We start from the raw sequence: 16,404 nt of genomic DNA on the forward strand, positions 1-16,404 counted from the left end.
AAGTAGGCAGTAAAAAAAGAGGAGGTCTAATCTGGGAAGAAATAATCAATCAGTGAAACCATCATTGGAAGAAGGAGATAAAAGGGAGACATTTATACAAACTTAAAAGTGTAGTAGGGGAGGCAGGGTGTTATAGCGACAATAGAGCAGAACAAGTAATTATAAGTAGACTAAGAATAGGGCACAGTGGGTTAAATAACACATTAAATATAATGGGAAAACATGCAACTGGTCAGTGTAACTGTGGGGAGAGGGAGACAATACAACATGTAGTAACAGCATGTCCTGAGTATGAAAGGGAGAGGGAAAGGATGAAGGCAGAGATTCAGAAGGAAGGTGTCAGAGGAGACCATTTCAAAAATATAATAGAGGGTGGGAAATCTAGAGAAGGGAGGAAAATCCTTCTGAGATTTCTTGCCACAACCGGACTAATTCAAAGAATATAACAAAAGGAAAGTTTGAAAGAAGATAAGTCCAGCAGATGGCAATAAAGGCAACGAAAAGGATGCCAACTGCCAATAAACACCAAAGAAGAAGAAGTTGCAGCGGAACCGGATGTTGCTCTTGCGATATGACGTCTAACGTCCGTGGAAACAGCGGAGTTTCTTTCTTTGTGTGAGAAAGTTTGTGTTGTGATCCGTCAGAGCCTCTGTGTGTCCGGATAAACGTGTCTGTATGGACTTTGTGCTGTTCACCTTTTCTTTCTGCATGTTTTACCTCTGACTCATCTCCCGCAAGACCACAAACGAATTCAAGTTAGCTAAGCTTGCTAGCTGGTTAGCACCGCTAGTCAGAGTGACTGTTTGGTGGAGAGCAAACTGTGTTTCTGACGGAGTTTGTGTGGAGAAAAAGTTGGTGTCACTGTGTGAAAAATGTCTAAAGTCCAAACGGTGAGAGCGCTGGTGGAGCAGCGACTGACTGCGGCTGCTGAAGAGATATTTGGGCTGTTTGAAAGAACGATAGCAGAGTACGAGGAGGACCTTTGTCGTTCAAGAGAGAAGAACGAGCGACAACAGAAACTACTGGACGCTGTTTTCAACCCTCAGATTCACTTACACAGAGCAGGTTAGTTACTTTACTTCAGTTACACAGAGCAGGTTAGTTACTTTACTTCAGTTACACAGAGCAGGTTAGTTACTTTACTTCAGTTACACAGAGCAGGTTAGTTACTTTACCTCAGTTACACAGAGCAAGTTAGTTGTTTTACTTCAGTTACACAGAGCAGGTTAGTTACTTTACTTCAGTTACACAGAGCAAGTTAGTTGTTTTACTTCAGTTACACAGAGCAGGTTAGTTACTTTACTTCAGTTACACAGATCAGGTTAGTTACTTTACTTCAGTTACACAGAGCAGGTTAGTTACTTTACCTCAGTTACACAGAGCAAGTTAGTTGTTTTACTTCAGTTACACAGAGCAGGTTAGTTACTTTACTTCAGTTACACAGAGCAGGTTAGTTACTTTACTTCAGTTACACAGAGCAGGTTAGTTACTTTACCTCAGTTACACAGAGCAAGTTAGTTGTTTTACTTCAGTTACACAGAGCAGGTTAGTTACTTTACTTCAGTTACACAGAGCAAGTTAGTTGTTTTACTTCAGTTACACAGAGCAGGTTAGTTACTTTACTTCAGTTATGCAGAGCAGGTTAGTTACTTTACTTCAGTTACACAGAGTAGGCTAGTTACTTTACTTCAGTTACACAGAGCAGGTTAGTCACTTTACTTCACTTACACAGAGCAGGTTTGTGAGTTAAGTTATGGTTCCTGTTGATATTCCCAAAGCATTTTGGGAACCGTAGTTTCAACAATCTGTGTCAAACAGCAATGAATACACAGACTATATTTTCCCTCACTGTGTTTCCCGCAGACGTCCAGCAGCTGTCGGTGAGTGAAGAAGAGTTTCCCTCTGAGCAGCAGGAGAGGAGCTCCACTCTGGACCAGGACCAAGAGGACCCAGAGCCCCCACACATTAAAGAGGAACGGGGGGGACATCGGACCAGTCAGGAGGGAGAGCAGCTTCAGGGGCTCACATTCACTCCTGTCCCTGTGAAGAGTGAAGAAGATGAAGAGAAACCTCAGTCCTCACATCTTCATCAAACACAAACTGAACAGATGGAAACAGGAGCTGATGTAGAGGACTGTGGAGGACCAGAACCAGACAGTAACTCTGGTCCAGATCCACATTTACAACCTGATTCTGACGACGAGCCTGCAGACTCTTCTGAACCTGAGACTGATGACAGTGCTGATTGGAAGGACACCAGAGAACCTCAGTCAGGTTTGAAGTGTTTGAAAAAAGATGGTGGTCCTGCCAGAGATTCCAGATATAGTGCTTGTGAGAAACGACTTAGCTGCTCTGAGTGTGGGAAAAGATATGGCTACAAGCATGATCTGAAGAGACACATGGTTTCTCATACAGGAGAGAAACCTTTCAGCTGCTCAGTTTGTCGGAAATCTTTTACATGGAGTGGAACTTTAAAGTCACACATGAGACTCCACACAGGAGAAAGACCTTTCAGCTGCTCAGTTTGTAACAAAACTTTTAGACAGAGTGCACATTTGAATTCACACATGAGACTACACACAGGAGAGAGACCTTTCAACTGCTCAGTTTGTAAGAAAACTTTTTCACAAGGTGGGTATTTACAGAAACACATGAGACTCCACACAGGAGAGAGACCTTTCAGCTGCTCAGTTTGTAAGAAAACTTTTACACGGAGTGGAACTTTAAAGTCACACATGAGACTCCACACAGGAGAAAGACCTTTCAGCTGCTCAGTTTGTAACAAAACTTTTAGACAGAGTGCACATTTGAATTCACACATGAGACTACACACAGGAGAGAGACCTTTCAGCTGCTCAGTTTGTAAGAAAACTTTTTCACAAGGTGGGTATTTACAGAAACACATGAGACTCCACACAGGAGAGAGACCTTTCAGCTGCTCAGTTTGAGAAATCTTTTACACAGAGTGGAACTTTAAAGTCACACATGAGACTACACATGTAATACACAAAGTGGGTATTTAAAGAAACACATGAAAATCCACACAGGAGAGAAACCTTTCATAAATGCGCTGGCCGCTCGTCCTCAAAGTATCATCAAACTGAGGAGAACAAAGAGGCAGAGCCTGCATTCAGCAGCCCACATGAAGAGATGCAAACCTCTTTTTCAATCTTTTCAAAGGACTCGAGAAAGATTTTCAGGTCTTTTTTAAATGCTACAAAGCTTGTAGTATTTTTTATGTATATCTATTCTGTGTTTATGGATTTTACCTACAATATAATTAAACAATACTTTATTTTCCATGATGTGATATGATATTCATTTCCTCTGTTTATTTTTTGTTTTGTTTTCCAAAACACAAGTTCACAAACTGATATTTTAATTTAATATTTGATTGTAGAAGTGTAACAATTACAACTTTATTTGTTTCTAACAGCAAAACAAAATAAAAACATTCTTGGTTTACCAAAGTTACCTGAAAGTTGTCCCTTCTTCAGTTTGTGGTACGAGGATAGGCATGCTATGCTTTAATTTAGGCCAGAAATCCCTGAATCAGCTATCCCTGTTATGTGATTTCAGAGCCCTGTACTACGAATCAGGATTTGAGGGTCAGCGAGGTAACCTGAGATTTAACCCTAGTTATCAGTATCTCTAAGGTGGTTCTCTTTTAACCTGGCTAGGTCACCATGGTAACTCATGCTGAGGAGCTAACCTGGGCGGGACCAGGTTTTGTTCAGAGATTTGGCTTGAAATTAGCTTGAAAGCCTCAAAGTACTTTAAAAAACAGTCTCACACTAGTCAACAGTAAATCTATGATCCATACAGATTCTCAGCGGTGAGAATTAGATATGAATTTAAATGTGTTGTTGTAACGTTAATGTTACCATATGCAGCCGTTCAGTTACAGTAGAGTTACAGTATGTATCGTAGTTACAGTAGAGTTACTGTATATGTATGGTTGTAGCTGCAGTTACGGTAGAGTTACAGTATGTACCGTTGTATCAGTCAGCTGATGTGTGAAGTTGTTGTTTCTCACTGAAAAGTTCTCTGGACATTTAGAGTTCTCTGAAATTACTCTCCTGTAAAATAAGGTAGCAGACATCAATACTTCATTGTATTATTAAACATTATGGTGTTCCCTTGCATATGAAATAAAGTATAATTCCCTTAAAACATCACGTTATGTTTTATGCTTTATCCTGCTGTTTGTTTTAAACTGCTGATTTTGCAGCTTAATCAATACTTATTGGGAAATGTCTGTCGTTAGCCTGTTAATCAAAAATAATATTCCTTAAAATAATCTATTCTTGAAGTTGGCAAAAATGAAATATATTTGGATGAATCCTTCATCATGGGACAGTTTCAGATCTAAATCAACTTCATGATCATAATGTTTGAATATCAGTTTACAGTGTAACTGTCAGTGTACTGTTTGTGCAGCTGTCAGGTTAGACATCAACAGTAGGCATTGAGAGCACATGGAGTGGTTAAATAAACATATCAATTCATTAATTCACACTTTTTTTTTGTTGTTGCCATAATTCACCACATGCCTTGGTCTAAATACTTTCCAAATACACTTAACTGTAAACTTGGCATTTTCGCTATTTATTTCACAGTGAGAGATACAGAGTGAAAGCTGAGACATTTTATATTTAATAAACATCTCTGTGTTAATGATATACAGAAATAAAACATATATGTTTAGGTCAATATTCTTTTATTTAAAATACAGTGCTTGTTGAAATGCTGTTACCTCTAAGAGATTACACTTTAAGGCTCACCTTCAAAAATAAAAGTCTGTAATCTTTAAATAAACAATTTAATCTTTAAAAGGAAAAAAGCTTATTTACATAGTACTGTATTCATCTTTGTAAATGTATGAAAATATGATTTTCTAAAAATGTTTTTTAGATCACCCTGCATGTTAAAAAGTTATTTCTTTATATTGAGGGAAATTATAAAGCAGCAGTATAAGCACAAAAGAACAAATAGTTTAAATGTAAAGGATGTAAATTTGACAAAATATGAATTCAAAAGGTGCAAAAAAAACAACACAAACGCGTTGGTCATAAGCGTCTCAAAACAAAATTTCTCCCCTTATGATTACATTCCAGAGGTTGACCGATCGACTTTTATTTTGAAGGTTACCCACCAAGTCGCAGCGGAACCGGATGTTTCTCTTCAGCGACATGCCGTGTAACGTCCGTAGAAACAGCGGAGTCACTTTCTTTGTGTGAGAAAGTTTGTGTTGTGGTCCGTCAGAGCCTCTGTGTGTCCGGATAAACGTGTCTGAATGGACTTTGTGCTGTTCACCTTTTCTTTCTAGATGTTTTACCTCTGACTCATCTCCCGCTAGACTACAAACACATTCAAGTTAGCTTAGCATTCTTGCTGGTCAGCACCGCGGCGCTAGTCAGAGTGACTGAGGGAGAGCAAACTGTGTTTCTGACGGAGTTTGTGTGGAGAAAAGTTGGTGTCACTGTGTGAATAATGTCTAAAGTCCAAACGGTGAGAGCGCTGGTGGAGCAGCGACTGACTGCGGCTGCTGAAGAGATATTTGGGCTGTTTGAAAGAACGATAGCAGAGTACGAGGAGGAACTTTGTCGTTCAAAAGAGAAGAACGAGCGACAACAGAAACTACTGGACGCTGTTTTCAACCCTCAGCTTCAGTTACACCAAGCAGGTTAGTTACTTTACTTCAGTTACATAGAGCAGGTTAGTTACTTTACTTCAGTTACACTGAGTAGGTTTGTTACTTTACTTCAGTTACATAGAGCAGGTTAGTTACTTTACTTCAGTTACACAGAGCAGGTCAGTTACTTCAGTTACACAAAGCAGGTTAGTTACTTTACTTCACTTACACAGAGTAGGTTTGTGAGTTAAGTTATGGTTCCTGTTGATATTCCCAAAGCATTTTGGGAACAGTTTCAACAATCTGTGTCCAACAGCAACAATGAATACACAGACTGTATTTTTCCTCACTCTGTGTTTCCTGCAGACGTGCAGCAGCTGTCGGTGAGTGCAGAAGAGTTTCCCTCTGAGCAGCAGGAGAGGAGCTGCAGTCTAGACCAGGACCAGGACCAGGAGGAGCCAGAGCCCCCACACATTAAAGAGGAACAGGGGGAACCTCAGACCAGTCAGGAGGGAGAGCAGCTTCAGGGGCTCACATTCACTCCTGTCCCTGTGAAGAGTGAAGAAGATGAAGAGAAACCTCAGTCCTCACAGCTTCATCAAACAAAAACGGAAGAGATGGAAACAGAAGCTGATGTAGAGGACTGTGGAGGACCAGAACCAGACAGGAAATCTGATCCAGAGCAACATTTACAACCTGATACTGAGGAGGATCCTGCAAAATCTTTTGAACCTGAGACTGATGACAGTGGTGATTGGAAGGAGTCAGGTTTGAACTGTTTGAAAAAAGATGGCGGTCCTGTCAGAGATTCCAGATTTTGTGCTTGTGAGAAACGACTTAGCTGCTCTGAGTGTGGGAAAAGATATGCCTACAAGCAAGATCTAAAGAGACACATGGTTTCTCATACAGGAGAGAAACCTTTCAGCTGCTCAGTTTGTAGGAAATCTTTTACACAGAGTGGAACTTTAAAGTCACACATGAGACTCCACACAGGAGAGAGACCTTTCAGCTGCTCAGTTTGTAGGAAATCTTTTACACAGAGTGGAACTTTAAAGTCACACATGAGACTCCACACAGGAGAAAGACCTTTCAGCTGCTCAGTTTGTAAGAAAACTTTTACACGGAGTGGATATTTGAATTTACACATGAGACTACACACAGGTGAGAAACCTTTCAGCTGCTCAGTTTGTAAGATATCTTTTACACAGAGTGGAACTTTAAAGTCACTCATGAGAATCCACACAGGAGAGAAACTTTTCATCTGCTCAGTGTGTGCTAAAACGTTTACACAGAGTGGGTATTTAAAGAAACACATGAGAACCCACACAGGAGAGAAACCTTTCATAAATGTGCTGGCCGCTCGTTCTCAAAGTTTCATCAAACTGAGAAGAACAAAGAGGCAGAGCCTGCATTCAGCAGCCCACATGAAGAGATGCAAACCTCTTTTTCAATCTTTTCAAAGGACTCGAGAAAGATTTTCAGGTCTTTTTTAATTGCTACAAAGCTTGTAGTAATTTTTATGAATATCTTCTCTGTGTGTATGAAATTTACCTACAAATTAGTTAAACAATACTTTCTTTCCCATGGTGGGATATGATATTCATTTCCTCAGTTTATTTTTTGTTTTGTTTTACGAAACACACGTTCACAAACTGATATTTTAATTTAATATTTCATTGTAGAAGTGTAGCAATTACAACTTTATTTGTTGATAACAGCAAAACAAAATTAAAACATTCTTTGTTTACCAAAGTTGCCTGAAAGTCGTCCCTTCTTCAGTTTGTGGTACAAGGATAGGCATGCTATCTTTTAATTTAGGCCAGAAATCCCTAAACCAGCTATCCCTGTTATGTGATTTCAGAGCCCTGTGCTACGAATCAGGATTTGAGGGTCAGCGAGGTAACCTGAGATTTAACCCTGGTTATCAGTATCTCTAAGGTGGTTCTCTTTTAACCTGGCTAGGTCACCATGGTAACTCATGCTGAGGAGCTAACCTGGGCGAGACCAGGATTTGTTCTGAGCTTTGGCTTGAAATTGGCCAGAAAGCCTCTAACTACTGGTTAGTCCATGAGTCAGTTACACTGAGTAGGTTTGTTACTTTACTTCAGTTACACAGAGCAGGTTTGTGATTTAAGTTGTGGTTCCTGTTGATATTCCCAAAGCATTTTGGGAACATTTTCAACAATCTGTGTCCAACAGCAATGAATACACAGACTGTATTTTTCCTCTCTCTGTGTTTCCTGCAGACGTGCAGCAGCTGTCGGTGAGTGAAGAAGAGTTTCCCTCTGAGCAGCAGGAGAGGAGCTGCAGTCTGGACCAGGACCAGGAAGAGCCAGAGCCCCCGCACATTAAAGAGGAACAGGGGGAACTTCGGACCAGTCAGGAGCGAGACCAGCTTCAGGGGCTCACATTCACTCCTGTCCCTGTGAAGAGTGAAGAAGATGAAGAGAAACCTCAGTCCTCACAGCTTCATCAAACACAAACTGAACAGTTGGAAACAGAAGCTGATGGAGAGGACTGTGGAGGACCAGAACCAGACAGGAAATCTGATCCAGAGCCACATTTACAACCAGATGCTGGTGATGAGCCTGCAGACGCTTCTGAACCTGAGACTGATGACAGTGCTGATTGGAAGGAGACCAGAGAACCTCAGTCAGGTTTGAACTGTTTGAAAAAAGATGGTGGCCCTGTCAGAGATTCCAGATTTAGTGCTTGTGAGAAACGACTTAGCTGCTCTGAGTGTGGGAAAGGATATGGCTACAAGCAAGATCTGAAGAGACACATGGTTTCTCATACAGGAGAGAGACCTTTCAGCTGCTCAGTTTGTAAGAAAACGTTTACACGGAGTGGACATTTGAATGCACACATGAGACTACACACAGGAGTGAGACCTTTCAGCTGCTCAGTTTGTAAAAAAACTTTTAGACAGAGTGCACATTTGAATTCACACATGAGATTACACACTGTTGAGAAACTTTTCAGCTGCTCAGTTTGTAAGAAAACTTTTACACAAAATATCTATTTAAGGAAACACATGAGACGCCACACAGGAGAGAAACTTTTCAGCTGCTCAGTGTGTGCTAAATCTTTTGCACAAAGTGGGTATTTAAAGAAACACATGAGAGTCCACACATGAGAGAATCCTTTCATAAATATGCTGGCCACTCGTCCTCAAAGATTCATCAAACTGAGGAGAACAAAGAGGCAGAGCCTGCATTCAGCAGCCCACATGAAGAGATGCAAACCTCTTTTTCAATCTTTTTTAAGGACTCGAGAAAGATTTTCAAGTCTTTTTTAAATGCCACAAAACTTGTAGTATTTTTTATTAATATTCATTCTGTGTGTATGAAATGTACCTACAATATAATTAAACAATACTTTCTTTTTCATGATGTGATATATTAATTTCCTCTCTGTTTATTTTTAGTTTTTTTTACAAAACACAAGTTCACAAACTGACATTTTAATTAAATATTTGGTTGTAAAAGTGTAACAATTACAACCTTATGTTTTTTAAACAGCAAAACAAAATAAAAACATTCTTGGTTTACTAAAGTTACCTGAAAGTTGTCCCTTTTTCAGTTTGTGGTACGAGGATAGGCATGCTATGCTTTAATTTAGGCCAGAAATCCCTGAATCAGCTATCCCTGTTATGTGATTTCAGAGCCCTGTACTACGAATCAGGATTTGAGGGTCAGCGAGGTAACCTGAGATTTAACCCTAGTTATCAGTATCTCTAAGGTGGTTCTCTTTTAACCTGGCTAGGTCACCATGGTAACTCATGCTGAGGAGCTAACCTGGGCGGGATCAGGTTTTGTTCAGAGATTTGGCTTGAAATTGGCTTGAAAGCCTCAAAGTACTTTAAAAAACAGTCTCACACTAGTCAACAGTCAATCTATGATCCATACAGATTCTCAGCGGTGAGAATTAGATATGAATTTAAATGTGTTGTTGTAACGTTAATGTTACCATATGCAGCCGTTCAGTTACAGTAGAGTTACAGTATGTATCGTAGTTACAGTAGAGTTACTGTATATGTATGGTTGTAGCTGCAGTTACGGTAGAGTTACAGTATGTATCGTTGTATCAGTCAGCTGATGTGTGAAGTTGTTGTTTCTCACTGAAAAGTTCTCTGGACATTTAGAGTTCTCTGAAATTACTATCCTGTAAAATAAGGTAGCAGACATCAATACTTCATTGTATTATTAAACATTATGGTGTTCCCTTGCATATGAAATAAAGTATAATTCCCTTAAAACATCACGTTATGTTTTATGCTTTATCCTGCTGTTTGTTTTAAACTGCTGATTTTGCAGCTTAATCAATACTTATTGGGAAATGTCTGTCGTTAGCCTGTTAATCAAAAATAATATTCCTTAAAATAATCTATTCTTGAAGTTGGCAAAAATGAAATATATTTGGATGAATCCTTCATGATGGGACAGTCTCAGATCTAAATCAACTTCATGATCATAATGTTTAAATGTCAGTTTACAGTGTGACTGTCAGTGTACTGTTTGTGCAGCTGTCAGGTTAGACATCAGCAGTAGGCATTGAGAGCACATGGAGTGGTTAAATAAACATATCAACTCATTAATTCACACTTTTTTTTGTTGTTGCCATAATTCACCACATGCCTTGGTCTAAATACTTTCCAAATACACTTAACTGTAAACTTGCCATTTTCGCTATTTATTTCACAGTGAGAGATACAGAGTGAAAGTTGAGACATTTTATATTTAATAAACATCTCTGTGTTAATGATATACAGAAATAAAACATATATGTTTAGGTCAATATTCTTTTATTTAAAATACAGTGCTTGTTGAAATGCTGTTACCTCTAAGAGATTACACTTTAAGGCTCACCTTCAAAAATAAAAGTCTGTAATCTTTAAATAAACAATTTAATCTTTAAAAGGAAAAAAGCTTATTTACATAGTACTGTATTCATCTTTGTAAATGTATGAAAATATGATTTTCTAAAAATGTTTTTTAGATCACCCTGCATGTTAAAAAGTTGTTTCTTTATCTTGAGGGAAATTATTAAGCAGCAGTATAAGCACAAAAGAACAAATAGTTTAAATGTAAAGGATGTAAATTTGACAAAATATGAATTCAAAAGGTGCAAAAAAAACAACACAAACACGTTGGTCATAAGCGTCTCAAAACAAAATTTCTCCCCTTATGATTACATTCCAGAGGTTGACCGATCGACTTTTATTTTGAAGGTTACCCTCCAAGTCGCAGCGGAACCGGATGTTTCTCTTCAGCGACATGCCGTGTAACGTCCGTAGAAACAGCGGAGTCACTTTCTTTGTGTGAGAAAGTTTGTGTTGTGGTCCGTCAGAGCCTCTGTGTGTCCGGATGAACGTGTCTGAATGGACTTTGTGCTGTTCACCTTTTCTTTCTGGATGTTTTACCTCTGACTCATCTCCCGCTAGACTACAAACACATTCAAGTTAGCTTAGCATTCTTGCTGGTCAGCACCGCGGCGCTAGTCAGAGTGACTGAGGGACAGCAAACTGTGTTTCTGACGGTGTTTGTGTGGAGAAAAGTTGGTGTCACTGTGTGAAAAATGTCTAAAGTCCAAACGGTGAGAGCGCTGGTGGAGCAGCGACTGACTGCGGCTGCTGAAGAGATATTTGGGCTGTTTGAAAGAACGATAGCAGAGTACGAGGAGGAACTTTGTCGTTCAAGAGAGAAGAACGAGCGACAACAGAAACTACTGGACGCTGTTTTCAACCCTCAGCTTCACTCACATAGAGCAGGTTAGTTACTTTACTTCAGTTACACACAGCAGGTTAGTTACTTTACTTCAGTTATATAGAGCAGGTTAGTTACTTTACTTCAGTTACACAGAGCAGGTCAGTTACTTCAGTTACACAAAGCAGGTTAGTTACTTTACTTCACTTACACAGAGCAGGTTTGTGAGTTAAGTTATGGTTCCTGTTGATATACCCAAAGCATTTTGGGAACAGTTTCAACAATCTGTGTCCAACAGCAACAATGAATACACAGACTGTATTTTTCCTCACTCTGTGTTTCCTGCAGACGTGCAGCAGCTGTCGGTGAGTGCAGAAGAGTTTCCCTCTGAGCAGCAGGAGAGGAGCTGCAGTCTAGAACAGGACCAGGACCAGGAGGAGCCAGAGCCCCCACACATTAAAGAGGAACAGGGGGAACCACAGACCAGTCAGGAGGGAGAGCAGCTTCAGGGGCTCACATTCACTCCTGTCCCTGTGAAGAGTGAAGAAGATGAAGAGAAACCTCAGTCCTCACAGCTTCATCAAACAAAAACGGAACAGATGGAAACAGAAGCTGATGTAGAGGACTGTGGAGGACCAGAACCAGACAGGAAATCTGATCCAGAGCAACATTTACAACCTGATACTGAGGAGGAGCCTGCAAACTCTTTTGAACCTGAGACTGATGACAGTGGTGATTGGAAGGAGTCAGGTTTGAACTGTTTGAAAAAAGATGGCGGTCCTGTCAGAGATTCCAGATTTTGTGCTTGTGAGAAACGACTTAGCTGCTCTGAGTGTGGGAAAAGATATGCCTACAAGCAAGATCTAAAGAGACACATGGTTTCTCATACAGGAGAGAAACCTTTCAGCTGCTCAGTTTGTAGGAAATCTTTTACACAGAGTGGAACTTTAAAGTCACACATGAGACTCCACACAGGAGAGAGACCTTTCAGCTGCTCAGTTTGTAGGAAATCTTTTACACAGAGTGGAACTTTAAAAGCACACATGAGACTCCACACAGGAGAAAGACCTTTCAGCTGCTCAGTTTGTAAGAAAACTTTTACACGGAGTGGACATTTGAATTTACACATGAGACTACACACAGGTGAGAAACCTTTCAGCTGCTCAGTTTGTAAGATATCTTTTACACAGAGTGGAACTTTAAAGTCACTCATGAGAATCCACACAGTAGAGAAACTTTTCATCTGCTCAGTGTGTGCTAAAACGTTTACACAAAGTGGGTATTTAAAGAAACACATGAGAACCCACACAGGAGAGAAACCTTTCATAAATGTGCTGGCCGCTCGTCCTCAAAGTATCATCAAACTGAGTAGAACACAGAGGCAGAGCCTGCATTCAGCAGCCCACATGAAGAGATGCAAACCTCTTTTTCAATCTTTTCAAAGGACTCGAGAAAGATTTTCAGGTCTTTTTTAATTGCTACAAAGCTTGTAGTAATTTTTATGAATATCTACTCTGTGTGTATGAAATTTACCTACAAATTAGTTAAACAATACTTTCTTTCCCATGGTGGGATATGATATTAATTTCCTCAGTTTATTTTTTGTTTTGTTTTACGAAACACAAGTTCACAAACTGATATTTTAATTTAATATTTCATTGTAGAAGTGTAGCAATTACAACTTTATTTGTTGATAACAGCAAAACAAAATTAAAACATTCTTTGTTTACCAAAGTTGCCTGAAAGTCGTCCCTTCTTCAGTTTGTGGTACGAGGATAGGCATGCTATCTTTTAATTTAGGCCAGAAATCCCTGAATCAGCTATCCCTGTTATGTGATTTCAGAGCCCTGTGCTACGAATCAGGATTTGAGGGTCAGCGAGGTAACCTGAGATTTAACCCTGGTTATCAGTATCTCTAAGGTGGTTCTCTTTTAACCTGGCTAGGTCACCATGGTAACTCATGCTGAGGAGCTAACCTGGGCAAGACCAGGATTTGTTCTGAGTTTTGGCTTGAAATTGGCCAGAAAGCCTCTAACTACTGGTTAGTCCATGAGTCAGTTACACTGAGTAGGTTTGTTACTTTACTTCAGTTACACAGAGCAGGTCAGTTACTTTACTTCACTTACACAGAGCAGGTTTGTGATTTAAGTTATGGTTCCTGTTGATATTCCCAAAGCATTTTGGGAACATTTTCAACAATCTGTGTCCAACAGCAATGAATACACAGACTGTATTTTTCCTCTCTCTGTGTTTCCTGCAGACGTGCAGCAGCTGTCGATGAGGGAAGAAGAGTTTCCCTCTGAGCAGCAGGAGAGGAGCTGCAGTCTGGACCAGGACCAGGAAGAGCCAGAGCCCCCACACATTAAAGAGGAACAGGAGGAACCTCGGACCAGTCAGGAGGGAGAGCAGCTTCAGGGGCTCACATTCACTCCTGTCCCTGTGAAGAGTGAAGAAGATGAAGAAAAACCTCAGTCCTCACAGCTTCATCAAACACAAACTGAACAGATGGAAACAGAAGCTGATGGAGAGGACTGTGGAGGACCAGAACCAGACAGGAAATCTGATCCAGAGCCACATTTACAACCAGATGCTGGTGATGAGCCTGCAGACGCTTCTGGACCTGAGACTGATGACAGTGCTGATTGGAAGGAGACCAGAGAACCTCAGTCAGGTTTGAATTGTTTGAAAAAAGATGGTGGCCCTGTCAGAGATTCCAGATTTAGTGCTTGTGAGAAACGACTTAGCTGCTCTGAGTGTGGGAAAAGATATGGCTACAAGCAAGATCTGAAGAGACACATGGTTTCTCATACAGGAGAGAAACCTTTCAGCTGCTCAGTTTGTAGGAAATCTTTTACACAGGGTGGAACTTTAAAGTCACACATGAGACTCCACACAGGAGAGAGACCTTTCAGCTGCTCAGTTTGTAAGAAAACGTTTACACGGAGTGGACATTTGAATGCACACATGAGACTACACACAGGAGTGAGACCTTTCAGCTGCTCAGTTTGTAAGAAAACTTTTAGACAGAGTGGACATTTGAATTCACACATGAGATTACACACAGTTGAGAAACTTTTCAGCTGCTCAGTTTGTAAGAAAACTTTTACACAAAATATCTATTTAAGGAAACACATGAGACGCCACACAGGAGAGAAACTTTTCAGCTGCTCAGTGTGTGCTAAATCTTTTGCACAAAGTGGGTATTTAAAGAAACACATGAGAGTCCACACATGAGAGAATCCTTTCATAAATATGCTGGCCACTCGTCCTCAAAGATTCATCAAACTGAGAAGAACAAAGAGGCAGAGCCTGCATTCAGCAGCCCACATGAAGAGATGCAAACCTCTTTTTCAATCTTTTTTAAGGACTCGAGAAAGATTTTCAAGTCTTTTTTAAATGCCACAAAACTTGTAGTATTTTTTATTAATATTCATTCTGTGTGTATGAAATGTACCTACAATATAATTAAACAATACTTTCTTTTTCATGATGTGATATATTAATTTCCTCTCTGTTTATTTTTAGTTTTTTTTTACAAAACACAAGTTCACAAACTGACATTTTAATTAAATATTTGGTTGTAAAAGTGTAACAATTACAACGTTATGTTTTTTAAACAGCAAAACAAAATAAAAACATTCTTGGTTTACCAAAGTTACCTGAAAGTTGTCCCTTTTTCAGTTTGTGGTACGAGGATAGGCATGCTATGCTTTAATTTAGGCCAGAAATCCCTGAATCAGCTATCCCTGTTATGTGATTTCAGAGCCCTGTACTACAAATCAGGATTTGAGGGTCAGCGAGGTAACCTGAGGTTTAACCCTAGTTATCAGTATCTCTAAGGTGGTTCTCTTTTAACCTGACTAGGTCACCATGGTAACTCATGCTGAGGAGCTAACCTGGGCGGGACCAGGTTTTGTAAAGAGATTTGGCTTGAAATTGGCTCGAAAGCCTCTAACTACTTTAAAAAACAGTCTCGCACGAGTCAACAGTCAATCTATGATCCATACAGATTCTCAGCGGTGAGAATTAGATATAAATTTAAATGTGTTGAGTCGTAGCATTAATGTTACCATATGCAGCCGTGCAGTTACAGTAGTTACAGTAGAGTTACAGTATGTATTGTTATAGCTGCAGTTACAGTAGATTTACTGTATGTATCGTAGTTACAGTAGAGTTACTGTATATGTATGGTTGTAGCTGCAGTTACATGAGAGTTACTGTATGTACCGTTGTATCAGTCAGCTGATGTGTGAGGTTGTTGTTTCTCACTGAAAAGTTCTCTGGACATTTAGAGTTCTCTGAAATGAATCTCCTGTAAAATAAGGTAGCAGACATCAATACTTCACTATATTATTAAACAGTATGATGTTCACTTGCATATGAAATAATGTACAATTCTTTTAAAATATCACATTATGTTTAATGCTTTATCCTGCTGTTTGTTTTCAACTGCTGATTTTGCAGCTTAAAAAATACTTATAAGAGTAATAATACATTTTATTCATAGAGCGCTTTTCAGGGTACACAAAGACGCTTATTGCGAAATGTCCGTTGTTAGCCTGTTAACCAAGAATAATATGCCTTAAAATAATCTATTCTTGAAGTTGGCAAAAATGAAATATATTTGGATGAATCCTTCATCATGGGACAGTTTCAGATCTAAATCAACTTCATGATCATAATGTTTTAATGTCAGTTTACAGTGTAACTGTCAGTGTACTGTTTGTGCAGCTGTCAGGTTAGACATCAGCAGTAGGCATTGCGAGCACATGGAGTGGTTAAAAAAACATAACTCATTAATTCACACTTTTTTTGTGTGGCCAGAATTCACCACATGCCTTGGTCTAAATACTTTCTGAATGCACTGTAAACTCGCCATTTTCGCTCTTTATTTCACAGTGAGAGATACAGAGTGAAAGCTGAGACATTTTTTATAAAATAAACATTGAAATAAAGAAATAAAACAAATATGTTTAGGTCAATATTCTTTTATTTAAAATGCAGTGCTTGTTGAAATACTGTTACCTCTGAGAGATTACACTTAAAGGCTCACCTTCAAAAATA

General features: G+C 39.5%; 3 protein-coding genes across 3 annotated transcripts; all 3 read left to right on the top strand.

The window, feature by feature from the left end:
- The first annotated feature begins 540 nt into the window (after positions 1-540).
- LOC131984852 (zinc finger protein 37-like) lies at positions 541-3,466 on the top strand. The gene is made up of 2 exons (XM_059349839.1): positions 541-1,065; positions 1,864-3,466. Exons 1-2 carry the CDS (start codon positions 873-875, stop codon positions 2,946-2,948), a joined length of 1,278 nt encoding a protein of 425 aa, XP_059205822.1. The 5' UTR covers positions 541-872; the 3' UTR covers positions 2,949-3,466.
- A 1,702-nt stretch (positions 3,467-5,168) lies between these two features.
- On the top strand, positions 5,169-9,167 carry LOC131984812 (zinc finger protein 572-like). Its single transcript, XM_059349792.1, has 3 exons — positions 5,169-5,686; positions 6,002-6,796; positions 7,882-9,167. The coding sequence occupies exons 1-3, from the start codon at positions 5,494-5,496 to the stop codon at positions 8,769-8,771; spliced, it is 1,878 nt and encodes a 625-aa protein (XP_059205775.1). The 5' UTR covers positions 5,169-5,493; the 3' UTR covers positions 8,772-9,167.
- Positions 9,168-10,906: 1,739 nt separating this feature from the next.
- On the top strand, positions 10,907-14,994 carry LOC131984808 (zinc finger protein 271-like). The gene is made up of 3 exons (XM_059349786.1): positions 10,907-11,405; positions 11,689-12,483; positions 13,601-14,994. The coding sequence occupies exons 1-3, from the start codon at positions 11,213-11,215 to the stop codon at positions 14,572-14,574; spliced, it is 1,962 nt and encodes a 653-aa protein (XP_059205769.1). The 5' UTR covers positions 10,907-11,212; the 3' UTR covers positions 14,575-14,994.
- The last annotated feature ends 1,410 nt before the right edge of the window (positions 14,995-16,404 follow it).

This window comes from Centropristis striata, chromosome 14, assembly GCF_030273125.1.
Source record: "Centropristis striata isolate RG_2023a ecotype Rhode Island chromosome 14, C.striata_1.0, whole genome shotgun sequence".
In the NCBI taxonomy this organism is placed as follows: domain Eukaryota; kingdom Metazoa; phylum Chordata; class Actinopteri; order Perciformes; family Serranidae; genus Centropristis; species Centropristis striata.

Coding starts and splice junctions, on each gene's coding strand:
- LOC131984852 (XM_059349839.1), top strand. CDS start 873: ATGTCTAAAGTCCAAACGGTGAGAGCGCTGGTGGAGCAGCGACTGACT. Junction 1,066..1,863: donor GATTCACTTACACAGAGCAG/GTTAGTTACTTT, acceptor TGTTTCCCGCAG/ACGTCCAGCAGCTGTCGGTG.
- LOC131984812 (XM_059349792.1), top strand. CDS start 5,494: ATGTCTAAAGTCCAAACGGTGAGAGCGCTGGTGGAGCAGCGACTGACT. Junction 5,687..6,001: donor GCTTCAGTTACACCAAGCAG/GTTAGTTACTTT, acceptor TGTTTCCTGCAG/ACGTGCAGCAGCTGTCGGTG. Junction 6,797..7,881: donor ACACATGAGACTACACACAG/GTGAGAAACCTT, acceptor TGTTTCCTGCAG/ACGTGCAGCAGCTGTCGGTG.
- LOC131984808 (XM_059349786.1), top strand. CDS start 11,213: ATGTCTAAAGTCCAAACGGTGAGAGCGCTGGTGGAGCAGCGACTGACT. Junction 11,406..11,688: donor GCTTCACTCACATAGAGCAG/GTTAGTTACTTT, acceptor TGTTTCCTGCAG/ACGTGCAGCAGCTGTCGGTG. Junction 12,484..13,600: donor ACACATGAGACTACACACAG/GTGAGAAACCTT, acceptor TGTTTCCTGCAG/ACGTGCAGCAGCTGTCGATG.